This window comes from Melospiza georgiana, chromosome 4 (genome assembly GCF_028018845.1).
Source record: "Melospiza georgiana isolate bMelGeo1 chromosome 4, bMelGeo1.pri, whole genome shotgun sequence".
Classification (NCBI taxonomy): domain Eukaryota; kingdom Metazoa; phylum Chordata; class Aves; order Passeriformes; family Passerellidae; genus Melospiza; species Melospiza georgiana.
In genome coordinates, this window is record NC_080433.1 from 46,209,117 (window position 1) to 46,224,297 (window position 15,181).

At 40.3% G+C, this 15,181-nt stretch overlaps 1 protein-coding gene across 2 annotated transcripts in view; it reads left to right on the forward strand.

The window, feature by feature from the left end:
• The window catches only part of PTPRB (protein tyrosine phosphatase receptor type B), a 47,409-nt gene that overhangs the window by 15,730 nt on the left and 16,498 nt on the right, over positions 1 to 15,181 (forward strand). For both annotated transcript variants that reach the window (XM_058022430.1, XM_058022431.1), the window contains exons 8-19: positions 465 to 731; positions 2,053 to 2,316; positions 3,359 to 3,622; positions 4,562 to 4,825; positions 5,456 to 5,719; positions 6,605 to 6,874; positions 7,524 to 7,787; positions 8,616 to 8,879; positions 9,257 to 9,538; positions 10,718 to 10,996; positions 12,894 to 13,043; positions 14,246 to 14,489. In XM_058022430.1, coding sequence (XP_057878413.1) covers positions 465 to 731; positions 2,053 to 2,316; positions 3,359 to 3,622; positions 4,562 to 4,825; positions 5,456 to 5,719; positions 6,605 to 6,874; positions 7,524 to 7,787; positions 8,616 to 8,879; positions 9,257 to 9,538; positions 10,718 to 10,996; positions 12,894 to 13,043; positions 14,246 to 14,489 — 3,076 coding nt within the window. The remainder of the gene's footprint in view (positions 1 to 464; positions 732 to 2,052; positions 2,317 to 3,358; positions 3,623 to 4,561; positions 4,826 to 5,455; positions 5,720 to 6,604; positions 6,875 to 7,523; positions 7,788 to 8,615; positions 8,880 to 9,256; positions 9,539 to 10,717; positions 10,997 to 12,893; positions 13,044 to 14,245; positions 14,490 to 15,181) is intronic.

Below are 15,181 nucleotides of genomic sequence, written 5' to 3' on the forward strand. Positions count from 1 at the left end.
AGCATAGATGACTGTGCCTGAGGTATTCTTCAAACAAGTTTGCCATTTTTTAGAAATTAAAGATTGGGAATGGGAGAGGAAAGGGAAAATTAAATGCACAGACTATATTTGAAGTAGTCATCAAAAACCCTGAATGATTTCCTAAATGGATGGCTTTTATTTAATGGTATTTATAAAATGCCATCTCTTTCAGTTCCTGGATCTTGAATCATTTTCATCTGTCTGAGAAAAGTTGTGCTAAAGGCTGAAAGACCTTTCTGTGTCTTAGTTAGTTTCCCATATACCACATCCCAGACAGGAAGCAGTCCCCAGTTAAAGTATTTTTAGTCCTGTTGAGTCTGGCTGCAAATTGGAATGTTCTTTTGATGAACTTCCTCAGTGTGACTAAACTTGTGTTCTTTGGGGGACTTTGTTTTGTTTTATTTTGTTTCTCCTCAGTAACAGTATGACGATTTCCTTTCCAGTGCCAGCCCAAGTGACAGGTCTGACTGTGTCAAGTCAGGGATCAACCAACAGCTTGTTCACCAACTGGACAAGAGCATTGGGAGATGTAGACTCATACCAAGTGCTACTGATTCATGAGAATGTTGTCATTAAAAATGAAACTGTTCCCAGTGAAACTAACAGATACAATTTCTATGCCCTGAAACCTGGAGGACTCTATTCAGTTGTTGTCACCACTGTCAGTGGAGGGATATCTTCAAGGCAAACAATTGCAGAGGAAAGAACAGGTAAAAAAGAAAACACTCCAGCATGCTTTTTGATAGTTGAATTCATCTAAGAGAATGGTCTTGTGTTTAAGCCACTACACTGAGAATTCAGAAAAACAGGAGTTTCATCCGTACAGCTCCAATATGTGCACACTGGCTGTGCAGATTTGTGTAAATATAGCTTTAGAGAGCTAACTGCTCTCACTGCAGTGGGAACTGTACAGCAGGATCACTCTGTAACAAAGACAAAAATATGCCCTGAGAGTAATGAACAACTGTCTGGGCAAATCACTCCTTGGAAGGGACTTTGTTGTTCCATTGGCTATGTGGTGGTGGTGTAGTATGATTGCTCCTTACTTATGTGTGCCAAGAACCTGCCTAAAGGTTGGTGATTCACCCATAGGGTGAATTTGTGTCTCAGTTTCTCACAACTCATTCTTTTACTTTAATCCAGCATCAAAGAATGTCCACCAGGGCTAATTAGTTATTATGAGGTCCTTCTGTACTTCATAAACAAGATTTACTGTTGCATCAAATTCTTTAGGTTTAAAGAGTCATGAAATGTAATACTAGTTCTGTGGATATTTAGAGGGAAAATTTGGCAACATAGTGCAATTTTACCCATTATGTGAATTTGGCAAAGGCATTTTGCAGTTTTCTGCAATGTTCTCCTTGAAAACCACTATTTTCAGGTGAAAAGGCAAACAAGCCTGAAAAAAATGGGGTATAATAATACTAAAAGGCTTAAAGTAGAGTAGTTATTTTGTAACAGCAGGGAGGTGGTGGGAGGCGGGGGGTGTTGACTCTGCCAGCTGTTGGCCAGCCCCTTGGCTGAGATAAGTAAGTTCAGTGCAGCAGAGTCCATTTAAAATTTGGAAGTTCATTATGTCTAAGTTCTGTCCCTGTAAAAACTGAATTTTGTACCTGAGTGATGATAGTACGGGCAATGTGAAGCCTTTGAGCTCACCTTGCTGGCTTGAAAAACAAGTGACATTCATGTTTTGTCCACTAGGCGTCAGAAAACCCACTGGAAATGAAACATTCAGCTGTGGGCCTCAGCCTCTCACCAGCCTCACCAGTTATTGCCGTTACTGAGGAATGGCAATTTGTGGATAACTCAGCTTCTAGAATTTTAGTGCTGGGATCAGGCCACCAAGGACAATTTCCTCCACTGTATTTAAAAAAGGAGATGAATGTTGCTGAGAGGCAGTCAGTGCAGAACTTCTCAGGAGTCCCAGACTTCTTATTTTGCAGGGGATGGCATTACAGGGATACTCAAAACAATAAGAATTGGCTAGTAAATGCATTTTTTTGTTTGTTTTTTTTCCTCTGTATTGCACAGTTCCTTCCAGTGTGACTGGAGTAACAGTAAATAACTCAGGTCGGAGTGACTACCTCAGTGTTTCTTGGCTGCCAGCTTCTGGAGATGTAGACAGTTATTTGGTAACACTCTCTCATGATGACAAGATTGTTCAGACTCTCACCATTTCCAAATCATTCAGTGAATGCTCCTTCAGCAGCCTTACTCCTGGGACACTTTACGATGTGATGATAACCACCAAGAGTGGAAAGTATGAAAACCATTCCCTCAGCCAGGAACGAACAGGTAAAGAGAGGCTCTGGGCAAGTACAGTCACTGTAACCATTTTTATGTTGGTAGTGGCTGATGTATAGCCATTACCAATGATTTATCAATATCTGACCAAACTGGGATGGATGACTAGGGATTGGAGGGTCAAACCATAAAATTATGGGTTTATGGACCTAGTTTTATTCTTATGCCCCTGTTGCTCCTTTATTTCATGCAAAAATGCCTTAGCATGAATGAAGGTAATGTCAGTCCTTATGAGTCAACAGAAATAATGTGTCAATTTTGGCTCAAATGTGTTGTCCTGCCCTTAATGCCTCTATGTGGCCCTTCAAGGATATCCTGCAGAGCATCTCCTCAGAAAGTTACTCAGGCACTGAAAGAACAGAAAAGGATAGGCTAATTAGTAAAATATTAGTGACGTGTCAAAATAATGAGTAACATCCATGTCAATTGGTTTTGGTAATGTAACACACATCTATGGTTTTGGTCATGCAATTTTCAAGGATATTATAACAAGAATAGAGAAATCTCAGAAAAGGATGCAGTAGTGATGGAGAACCTTTTAAAACTTTCTCAAAAGTGGAAAAAACTAAAACTTTACACTTGGTAGACCAGTAGAACAAATGAAAGATTGTAAGGGGTGTTAAAATAACAAAGAGTATCAAGTTAGTGCAATTTTAGTCTTCTCATGATCTAAGTGAAAATCCAAGGAACAGCCACAAAAGGACAAGAACCAAATTTTGGATCAGTGTTTGTCTGCGAAACTCACTACACTTACAAAAATGGAGCAAGTTCCATAAGACCAAAAATTAGAAAGGCAAACCATTTTATTGTCATAAGATGTAAAGCAGCCTGGAAAGTGCAGATACTACTTTATTACTTAAAATTACTTAAATTACTTAAAATTACTTAAACTTTATTACTTAAATTACTTTAAAAAATTGTTGGGTTTTTGTGACTTCCTCACAAAAGTCTAGTAACTACCACAAATACAGGTCTCTGCCACAACTCTGGTAACTTCTGGAAATTTCTGCTTTTTTTTTTTTTATTCTTTCAGTCCCTTCAAGTGTCCAGGGACTCACTGTCAGCAATTCAGCCAGAAGTGACTACTTGAAGGTGTCTTGGTTACATGCATCTGGATATTTTGATAATTATGAAGTGACCATCAGGAACAACAATGATTTCATCCAAACAAGAAGTGTCCCAAAGGATGAAAATGAATGTGTGTTCACCAGTCTGGTCCCAGGGAGGCAGTACAGTGTCACGGTCAGCACAAGGAGTGGGAAATACGAAACTAGTGAAAGAGTCTATGGCAGAACAAGTAAGTAAGCACCCTGGAAACATTCTGAGACAACCCAGGGTATTTTTATTTACCATACCCAGGAACAAAAATCTCATATGATTTTTAACATAAAATGTTGACTGTGACTCTTTGAATGTGTATTATTTCTAATAATACAAGAAAGCAGTATTTAGTTTATTACCAGTGTTTAAGTTACAAACAGACAAAAAGAGAGAGACCTGGGCTGTTAAATTGGAAAGCAAATCTTGAAACATTAAAAGCCAAAAAACCCAGTTGTACAGTTTTCCACATGAGCTTAGTATTTATCATTAAATTATGCCAGAATGTACTGAACAGTTTTCTCTGGTCATGAAAATATATAGGACAGAAGATAGACTAGACCTCAGTCTATTCAAACTACCCCAGGCACTGGAATTGGAGAGCATGGGGCAAGAGAGGTAAGGTGGCTAGCTGGGAGCCAGCAGGGATCTGGGTGCAATCTTCGCCTTGCACCATATGTGAGTTAAGAAGCCATGCTGAGAAACTCAGTTTATTAACAAAGATGTAGCATGGGGCAAAAATAACTCACCTGTGTCTGGCACAAGTTGGAAACTGGATTGTGGTGCTGCATCACACAGATGGATTGCCTTGACTTGGCACTAGCTCAGGCCTCTTTTCTCTGTCTTTGTTGTACATGCAGATCTTACTCAGTTTTTGTTGGCTAGGTGAACTCCCTGCAGGCTCCATTACTATGTATTTATGATTTTTATGCTGATAAATTGTGGACATCTGTTCTGAAATGGACCTTCCAGTGTTAGATGGGGTGTAAACTACCCAAATTGGTGCAATCTACTGCTTTCTCAAGGGAACTACATGAAGAGTTGTAGCTCAGAAGCATGACTTCAGAGCTGCTAGCTTTTTGCTGTGATCTGTTAGTAAGTACTGAGAAGTTTCCCATGTTTCTTCTCACTTCTTCAGTGCCGGAGTCAGTGAAGGAACTGACTCTTAGTAACAGAAGCACAGAAGATCTGCAGGTAACTTGGTCAAAGGCTGAGGGGGATGTTGATAAGTATGAGATTCAGCTCCTCTTCAATGATATGAAGATCTTCCCACCCATTTTCCTTGGGAACACCATTGAGGAGTATTGGTTCACAGCTCTGACTCCAGGACGTCTATACAAAATTCTTGTTTTGACCATCAGTGGAGATGCACAGCGTGCTACTTTCATAGAAGGCCTGACAAGTAAGAAATAATGTGGTATTTAAAATATGTTTAGGCTTTTCTAGAATGAACCACTCAAAATCAAGGGTGAGCCATGATTATATTCAAGCTTATGTAACACTGGCTCAGAGACAGCAGATGTCATTGAAAATCACACTAGCCAACACCCATGCTTAATAAAAAAGTGTCGCATTTACTAACACTTGATTGTTGGCAGACAATCTGATTTGTATTGAGATGTCAGCATTTAGGTTTCTGCTATTCCCATGCATGCCAGTTGTTTGCTTAGTGTCTCTAGTTAAATCACTTACTTATTTTACACCTCTGTTTACCTACCTGAAGTGAATGATTGAGATAATGATGGAGAAATTACTAACTGAGGGTACCTAAAGAGCCTTCATTTTTTGAGGTGATTTTAAGGCATCACATAGACAAGAGGGAGATTTTACATAGAACTGTGTTTCTAATAGTCCCACACAAATGTTTACAACTTTACTTGTGTTTACCCATGAATGACATTATTTGTACCTGTAAATGATCTTTCTCTTTTGAGTCACTTCTTTGTGGCCATAAAATAGGTAGAAATTAGGAAGCCTGAGTCAAACAGGAAATTTGTGAGCAGGTGCCTTTTTGTTCCCTGTTTTTTTCCAGTTCCAAGCAAGGTCCGAAACATTCATGTGTCACCTAATGGCATGACAAACAGTCTGAAAGTGAGCTGGACCCCTGGAGGTGGAGATGTTGATTCCTACACAGTGACTATATTTCAACAAAGCCATCAACTTGATTCTCAGAGTGTCTCCAAACACATCTCTGAGCACATGTTTCACAAGTTGGAACCTGGGGAGCAGTACCGGGTGGTGGTGCGATCTAACAGTGGCACCTTGCACAACAGCTTAGCAGCTTTTGGGAGAACAAGTATGTTTTTCTTGAGACAACGAGAAAGTTGTATTTTATCTTCCCAGAGACTGACCCTTGTTTGATAACGTTTTATAATGTTTATGAATGTACCGTAGGGCATGGGTACATTCACACTCCTGGGTAGTTTTTATCTCAAAGCATGAGTCATGATGTTGGCATGGGTCTGTTAATACCAGTGAGATGTGTCATTTCAGTAGCTTTACCTGGATGAATGTGCATGGAATTCTAGTCCAGCCCAGTCTCTTCCTTCATAGGATGAATGCAGTTCCACCCCTCTCATTTCCTATGCCTGCACCCATCTGACACATACATCCACTCCATGTAGGCAATTATTGTGTCCTAGCCGAGCCTATTGTCAAGGCTTGTTAGGCAACATATTGCCCCAGTGTCCAGGGTGTCAGAACATACAAAACAATGCAATACCTTGTTTTTAATGTATCCTCTCTCTTTAGCACTTGCATTTGTTATCTATGGCCTTGACTTTTGTGCAGCAGCTGCTGGCTAACACTTTCTATTTTGGGCTACTATTTTGCACCAAATTACCACTTCTTTATTTTTCATATTCCTTTCTTAACTGTTTCAGTCAGCTCATTTCACTCTCCTTCTCCATCTTTTCATGATAGTCTGTATATATCTGTTGCTTCTCCATTCCCGGTTCAGATATCCATGATATCTGTAACTTCATAACTCTGTAACTTCATCTGTTTGAATTTATGTCTAGGAATTAGTTGTTTGCATAAACATATGCAGAGACATTTCTTTTCCCACAAGTGAACCTGAAAATATATAGAGTTATGTTCTGTTAATTACTTTATTCAGATTTGTGTATTGAGTGGTCTGTATTTCACCTGGTAATATCCTGCCTTTAATTGTTTCTTCCAGTTCCAGCCTCTGTCCAGGATTTATTAGCCCATCGTGCGTACAGCAGTCATTCCTTGTTAGTGACCTGGCAGAAATCTCCTGGTGTAGCCGAAAGATATGACATTCTGCTCTTGAATGAGCAAGGAATCCTCCTGAGTAACAAATCAGAGCCAGCTACTGCCAAACAACACAAATTTGAAGATTTACTAGCTGGCAAAAAGTATAAAATACAAGTTTTGACAGTCAGTGGTGGACTCTTCAGTAAGCGTGCAGAAACTGTTGGCCGAACAGGTAATTAGTACATCTTGGTTTACTTATGTTTCCCTCAGTCAGATATCATTAAATACATGAACCATCTGTATATTTTGATTCTACAAAGATTCTGGTAAGGTACAGACTCTGGATGTTTATGCATCATTTTTCCTAATACATGCTTTGTATGTGAATCTGAACTTTTATTATCATAATAATGTGACCATGGTTCATAATAAGGATATTAAATCAAAATGCTGAATGCTTCCCTCTGTCTTTTGTGGATATACCTGAATGCTTTATTGTCATCAATTTTTTAATTCACAGTCTCAAGGTTCTTAGTGTGGGATTTGATGTGAATACACACTTCTAAACTCAAGGCCAAGTCTTGCTTGCAGTCTTTACTGATTTATAGCTTCTTGTAGAAGCTAATGGACAGTTCTCTGTAAGCATGGTCTAGAGAATCAGGCCTTCTGGGAAATAAAAATACTGTACTTGAGAGAATCAATGTCATACTGTACTTGAGAGAATCAATGTCATTTCATACTTTCCTCTTGTTTCTGATAGTTGCTGTTGATATTACTTAACTAACTACTTGTGGCTTAATTGAAATGTGTTACAGCCATGAGTTTATTAAAGGTTCAACTTAGTGGCTAGATTCTGATATTTACTCTTACCTTCTTTTCAGTTCCAGCAGCTGTTACAAATCTGAAAGTCACAGAGAACACTACTGACCGACTGTCCTTCAGCTGGACCACCTCTCAAGGAGAGCTTGATTCGTATGACATCTTCCTGTACAATCCAGACAAGTCCCTTCATGACAGGATTTCAGGAGAGCAGCATCTCCAGCAGTGTTCATTCCAGAACCTGCGTCAAGGCAGGATGTATCGAATGGTGATTGTTACACACAGTGGAGGCCTCTCTAATGAGTCATCTATCTATGGAAGAACAGGCAAGGACATCTAAGAAAGCTATCTGTCACCAGTGGTGCTCAGGGGGGATACCAGTGAGCTGGTCTGAGTCTAATGCTCATACTAGATTAGAGCAACTATTAAAAGTATCCAAATTGGCTCTAATATGTAAAAGCATTAGATATATAAAAAGATAAATTCTGAATTATGTAGTTACAGCAGGAAAAATGAAGTGAAGAGCCCTGTTCCCAGGAGCTCATGTCAGAAGAAAGACATCCCAGTGTATGCTCCCTAAGCAGGAAAATGGCTGTCTCCCATCCTAAAAGCAATATTGGCCTGAGTGGATAAAGCAAAAAGCAAAACAAGTAGGGTTAATGGGATAGCCAATCTACCAGAGAAATAAAACTTGTTTCTCATGGGAAGCTCTGGCTGCAGCTCTGTGCTTGTTCAGCCACATGTGGGAGGCAGTTTTCTAAGCAGCTCTAGCAGCTGTGGCATTCTGTGAAACCTTTCTTTATTCTCCTGCGGCACCACATAGGAGCCCATCTGTGGGACTACGTCTGCACAGTGGTACAGTTTTTCAGCTACCTCAGAAATGGGTGGTTCCAAATACTAACTAGGAAAAAGCTGCCTCATATTTGCAAACTATCCATTGTAAACATTGCAACCTCTTTTGGTAACAGTGGCAGTTCAAAACAATAAAGGAAGCTACTGAGATATGCTTTATGCTTTTCAGCCAGCTGTGATGGCTGTCTGGTTTATAAAATGACTGTATTACAGGACAAATGTAAGGTCTGCTTGACCTTTTTGCTTCTTCTCACCCAAAGGATGTTCTACATAAAGTAATATTCATTCCTCCTTTTTTTCAGTACCAGCCCCAGTTGTTGGTCTCAAGGCATCCAACCGAAACATGACAGACAGTCTGTGGTTCACTTGGGGTCCAGCAGCAGGAGATGTTGACTTCTATGAGCTGAATCTTTACAACCCAAATGGGACACAGAAAGAAACTGAGCAAATGAAAGATCTGGAAGAGTGGCATTTCCAGGGGCTCGTTCCTGGCAGAAAGTATACTTTGGTTGTGGTGACTCACAGTGGTGAGCTGACCAACACAGCAAATGCTGAAGGAAGAACAGGTATGGGATTTTTTTTTAGTCCCATGTGTTTGAATTCATTCGTTCACAACTATGCAACAGACTTTTTCTGAGGGAGGATTTATTATAAGAGTCATTGAAGGTATAAAGATGAAGGATAACCTTAAGAGCATTAAAACAATGGAATGTGAAAGAAAAGCAGTCAGCACTGTTTTTCTTTCAAAGACTCGGGAATATGTTACAACTGTGAAAGTCACCATCATTAGCACAGGTGCAGTAACTGGCTTTGTATATGAGATAATACAAGCTACTTTGTGATGCATGAAGAAAGTAATCCATGTTTCATTTTATTTGTCTTGTGTAAAAATTTGTTAAGAATCTCTTTTTCTTCTCTCCTTTTTCCCCCCCTTTCTGCATAGCACCCAGCCCTCCTAACACTGTGTCATTTACCGATGTTGCAAACACTTCTTTATCAATCACTTGGCTGGGTCCTCCAGACTGGACAGACTATGATGATTTTGAGGTGCAGTGGCTTCCAAAGGATCCCCTCACAGTATTCAATCCCTACAGCAGCAGCAAATCCAAAGTACGCATCATCTATGGCCTGCGACCAGGGAGGCTCTATGAGTTCAGTGTCAGAACTGTCAGTGGCGGCAGCTGGAAGACATACAGCCAGTCACAGTCTGCAACTGTGAGAACAAGTAAGTAAAAATTTCCCTTGCACCCTAACACTCAGCTGAAGAAGATGCAAAACTGTAAAATATTACCAATTCCTTCTGCAATCAGTAATTTACATTAATAAATTCATGAATGACAGTGATGAATTCAGCTAGATCCTAAGCTCTTGCTGTGTGCAAGGTCAGCTGTTTAAAGACTGATAATGGACATACATTTATAATCTTCACATCCAGAGTCAAGCTGTTTGGTTGCAGAGCCTAAATCACTCAGTTTCAGGGGTAAAATAAGGCTGAATATCCAAACTTCTCTGGTGGTAGTATATTGAAATAATCATGTTTCTGAATGATAAGACAGGAAGGATGAAAGAAACTGTGCTGTACTAGATTTGAGACTGGAAACAGTGTCTTACTGCTCTGCATTTCTGCCCATGTCTGTGAATCTGATTAATCTCTAGCTGTCTCTAGCAACTTCAGTAAAAGGCTGATTTGAAAAAGTGACATGAAGTTGTAAAAATAACCGAGTAGTGGCAAATCCTCATGTTATTTGGGGTGGGATTCAGCTCTAAGTTGACATCTATGTTTAGTAAGCTATATGCTCTTTAATACAGCATAATAATTAAATTTTCTCCTGTACTTAATCACTTAAATGTAGATGCCTGCCATCTGAGACTGAAATCCTGTTTTTGTTACAGGTTACATGATATAAATGGTGCTCCCATATTACATGGATGAAGCATATTTCTATGTTATGTTTTAGTAATATGGACACATCACATGCTGCCCAGGAAACCAGATCTGTCATGAGATGACAGTATCAGTATTTACTGATATAAGTGACCACATGAAGCCTCCAAATAAGTTGTAACAACTTTCTAGAAATCCATTTCTTTGTGGTCTTGCTGTTCATGTTAAGACTTCATCAAGTAGGACTGAAGTCATTTCCTTGTTTTCAGAATTAATTACTGGAGCTTCACAATGCTAATGGGGCGGATGTCACTAGATCTGATTTCAGATGGCTAAAATGAGTTAGCCTTACATAATAATCAGGCAGCACACATTTGCAGGATAACTGGGAATTCTGAGTCCCAGCCTCCTGTTCTGATCTGATGGTTGATGCAGAATCTAGGAGCTGTAGTGTGAGCAGACAGTGTGTGACACCTGTCCCTTTTCCCACTGAGTTTCAACTTCTCAACATTTCTCTAGAGCCAGACAAGATACAAAGCCTCCACTGTCGGCCCCAAACCTCTACTGCCATCGCGTGTTCCTGGACTCCTCCTGATTCTGACTTTGATGGCTATAGCGTTGAGTGCAAGAAGATGGACACCCACGAAGTGGAATTTTCTAAAAGGATAGAAAAAGACAAATCTCTACTTAATATTATGACCCTTGTTCCCCACAAGCGATACCTGGTGTCCATCAAGGTGCATTCTGCAGACATGACGAGTGAAGTGGTTGAAGACAGCACCATCACAATGATTGATCGTAAGTGCAATTCAGAGTTGCCCTGAAGACAGGCACTGAGCAGCAATAAGCAATTGCTCGTGTTGCTTAGGCAGTAAAAGGAGTCCTGAACTCCACAATTGCCACTGTGTGGAGTGGTGGCCAAAGTAGACTGAACCCATTCTTTGGTCTCTGTTGTGACAGACCATGCAGGATTTTGACTATATTGCCTCTCATTACATTGCCAGACCCAATTATTTGGCTCATTCATTAAATATAGCCTGAGAAACATACATACTTTGTCCTCATCATCACATGCCTTGTTTTCATCAGTTGTCTTCATGCTTGCTTCTTGGCTTTCTGCATCTGGCCATCTGTACCCCTTATTGATGGTAGCCATCCTCAGCACAAATATCCATCAATAAGGACATTGGATTGTAGTACCACATTATCTTTTGGCATCTATAGACTCTTTTGAGGTGCTACCTGGCCAAATCACCTGCAGGACTTTTACCTGAGGGAGGATCCAGATGTCTATAGCATGTGCTTTGAAATAGATTCTTCCATTTCTCTACCCATAGGCTGCTGAGTGGAATGTATCTGTAGCATCTGCTGGTACCTCTGCACTGCCAGGCATCACTGCAGTCAACAACCTGCCACTGCTGACCCTAGAGCTGCCCCAGATTTTACACTACATCAGGATTCAGTAGGACAGCACAATGCAGAGGCCTGCACTGTTCCAGGGCTAAACTGAAAAATGAGAGGAGAGCCAGGAGTCCTATATTCAGGGACACCTCTGTAGCTGCTTTTTAAAACCCACGTTTGTGTGAAATGCTAGATCATAAAAATTATGTTTGCTTTGGGAGCTATTGAGCTAAGCTAGAGTTCAATCACCAAACTGCCTTCTCCTTTGCCCCTCAGTTGCCTTTTAATCTCCTTCCTCTATCACAAAGGATACTACAAATCCAAATATAAGACCTAGTTATTCATGTCACAAGAGGTGAGACTGAGTCCTGTTTGAAGGTTTGCTGATCATGTTTATTCTTATTTGGTTTATGTTCATGTTTGTTTATTGTCACTTACTTGTTTTAAACACTGCTGCTCTCCCAGACCCTGGTTAACACTGGAGGCCCGACCTCAAGGGAGCAAAAAAAAATTGCAGCTAGACTTCATAGATGTAAGAGGTCTAGCTAAAAAGCATATAAATGTGTGAATTGTTGGATCTTTTGGCATTCTAAAAGCTTTTGAAATTTAGCCTTCTGCTTACAGTTTTTATATGTTTCCCATAAGTGCAATATAGTTTCAGTACTACAGATTTTTAAAAGAATCAGTAATGTAGATCCTTAAAATCCCCACCTTTGCTGCACTTTCTTCCCTCTGAACTTCACTTTCCAATTTACTTCTACTGTGTCAATGTTTAAAGTATAGTTTTGTATCATACAAAGAACATTTCCTATGGAGATTCGGCAGTCAGTCTAGAAAATGGTACTCTGCAGTTGAATGTTCTGTGTAACGCTGGCTGTTCCTCTGGAAAAGAAAGCAGAAATATATATGCTTGAAATAGGTAATGTCTGTAGTATGTTAAGTGGCCTCCAAATACTTGGCTTAAAACTGTTGTTTTCAGCAGCTACAATTTTTGCTTTCATAAGCTTGACAAGACATTAATGCATTTCCATGTGGGCTTCTGCAGGAATTCATACTGAGGTGTCACTCCTATTATGGTGAACACACTGCTGGCTTGTTTCATCTTCTGGCAGTTTCACTGTGGGAGGTGAAGACACTTTCTTGATTGCAAAGAGAGTAGAAGCAGAGACTTAGGTCCAGGCAACCAAGATTTATTACAAATTGCATTTTCCTTATTAGGTCTAGCTCACAGCAAGTACATGGTTAATGCTTTTTCTCTATTTTGTATTTATTTTTTATTTATTTAATTGTTCAGGTCCTCCTCAGCCACCTCCAGATATACGAGTGAACAAAAAAGAGGTGCTGGTTACCAAATCCTCCATCAACTTTACTTTTAACTGCAGTTGGTTTAGTGATACTAATGGAGCTGTGAAGTACTTTACTGTGGTTGTGAGGGAGGCTGATGGTAAGTGTCATGATTTAATGCTATTCTCTCCATAGCCAATAAAATTTCCATGGGGAAGTACATCCCTATCACTGCACAGCAACAGGGTTTCTCCTCATCTAATGGCTGAGTGTCATACAGGTTTTGGATCTATACTTCCTCCCTAGCCTGAGGATATAGAGTCCTGTTGTCAGAGAGTCTGTAGCAGCTACAGAGCTCAGAGAGAAGCAGTACTCTAGATTACACTGTCATGTATGTTCAGACAATTTTTGTAGTCAAAGGCTTATGTTGGTTGCCATTACCAGTGAACACAGATCCGTACCTTGCTGTGCACAGATTTTGAAAGGTAGTTTAAATGTTAGGTGTGAACACTAAAAAGCAACCCCTTTGGAGAGTCTCAGTAAACCATGCTGAGAAGCCACAGGTCTGCCAGGTGATGTCTGCTAACTGAAGAAAATGACTTTGCATGCAGCACTATAAAGCAGAACAGAAGTGGTCCTTGTGACATGCATGTAAACCTCCCTTTCTACAGTTTACCTATTGTTGAGATATGTGTCTGGCAAATCAGATACATGTCTCAACAGTTTATACCTTGTTTTTAGAAGTGGCTTCATTTGCTTGCATACCAGGACATATTTTGTGACCTTTATGGAAGTTTCTTAATCTCTCTGTCCATCAGCCCTTAGGAAAAAAAAACAGATAATGTTTCCACTGTCTGCTTTGTCGTGTTTGAGCAAACTATAAAGCTCTTTGAGAAGGACCACTCATTGCCATAGCTTTGCCTATCTGAGTCTCTTCCAGTATTATGAATTTACATTCAGGGGGTCCCTGCAATTTCCTACTGTAGTTTTTCTCTATATACAGAAGAGTTGTCAGTTTATGGGGTTTTTTACTTCTTTTTAAAATAGCTAGTAGTAGGATCCAGGAATCTGGATCACAAAAACTCCCTACAACAGGAAAAAAATCATAGCAATTGACTTGTGCATGCCTATTGCAGCAAAAGTTGCACTGAGGACTTGTGATGAAATCTGCCTAAAAAATAATAGAAAGGTTGGTACTAGAAACAAGGTACCCTAACCATTGTAGCTTTGTATTCATGAGGTAGCCTCCAAGAAATAGAAAATTGGATAAGAACGTGTCTGTCAAGAGCTTGAGCCTATAAACCTCATCACATTAATGGCTGTGGCATCTAAACCGTCTGTCTTTCTCTGCACATGGTGTAGGCAGTGAAGGACCAAAGCCCGATGAGCAGCACCCGTTACCCTCCTACCTGGAGTACAAACACAATGATTCTATACGCATCTACCAGACAAATTATTTTGCCAGTAGCTGTGCTGAAAACCCTGACAGTGACTATAAAAGCTTTGACATTAAGCTTGGAGGAGAAATGGAAAATCTGGGAGGAAAGTGTGATCCAGATCACCAGAAATTCTGTGATGGACCTCTAAAGCCTCGAACTGCATACAGGTTAGACTCATATTGGTAGTTGTGCTCTTATATGCTTGGTGTCATCTGGGTGCCTCATCCACTTGAGCTGCAGTAGATTAGTGACTGCATTGTGCAATGTTCTTTGTGTTTCACTGCAAATTCATGAAAGCTTTATTATCCATGGCCGTATTCCATAGGTAAGAACCAGTCATCCACTAGCATGGGAATGATATGATTAATTATGCACAAAACTCTGTGCAGTGAATAGATTTATTTATTTACATCAACTTGATGGGAAGCTCTCCTATTGCTGCTCAACATTTCTTTGGAAAGACTGAAGACAATTGGCTAAGTTAAGGCAAGAAGAAGGCAAGCATGCTTCACTCAGTCTGGCAGAACTACCCCACTTGTTCTTTTGGAACAAGCTAGAAAAACCTGGAGGCCATTCTATCCTGTGGCACCATTCTCAGGCTCCAGAGCTAGGTCCAGGTTAGCTGTAGGATGTAGAAGAGAATGACTGCCAAGACCAGCCTCAGCAGTTACACTGGCTGGGAGACCAAACAGTGTGGCTCAGTGACACCCCCCACCACAGGCAAATACTGTCCCAAGAGACCTGCAAGCTGCTCCCTGGAAAGCCACATGGACAGAATGCCAAGGGATGCCCATTGTGCTTCTCAGCTTCTTCATCATCATTAAAACAGTGCTAGCCTACTGTAGGCTGCTCTCATTAG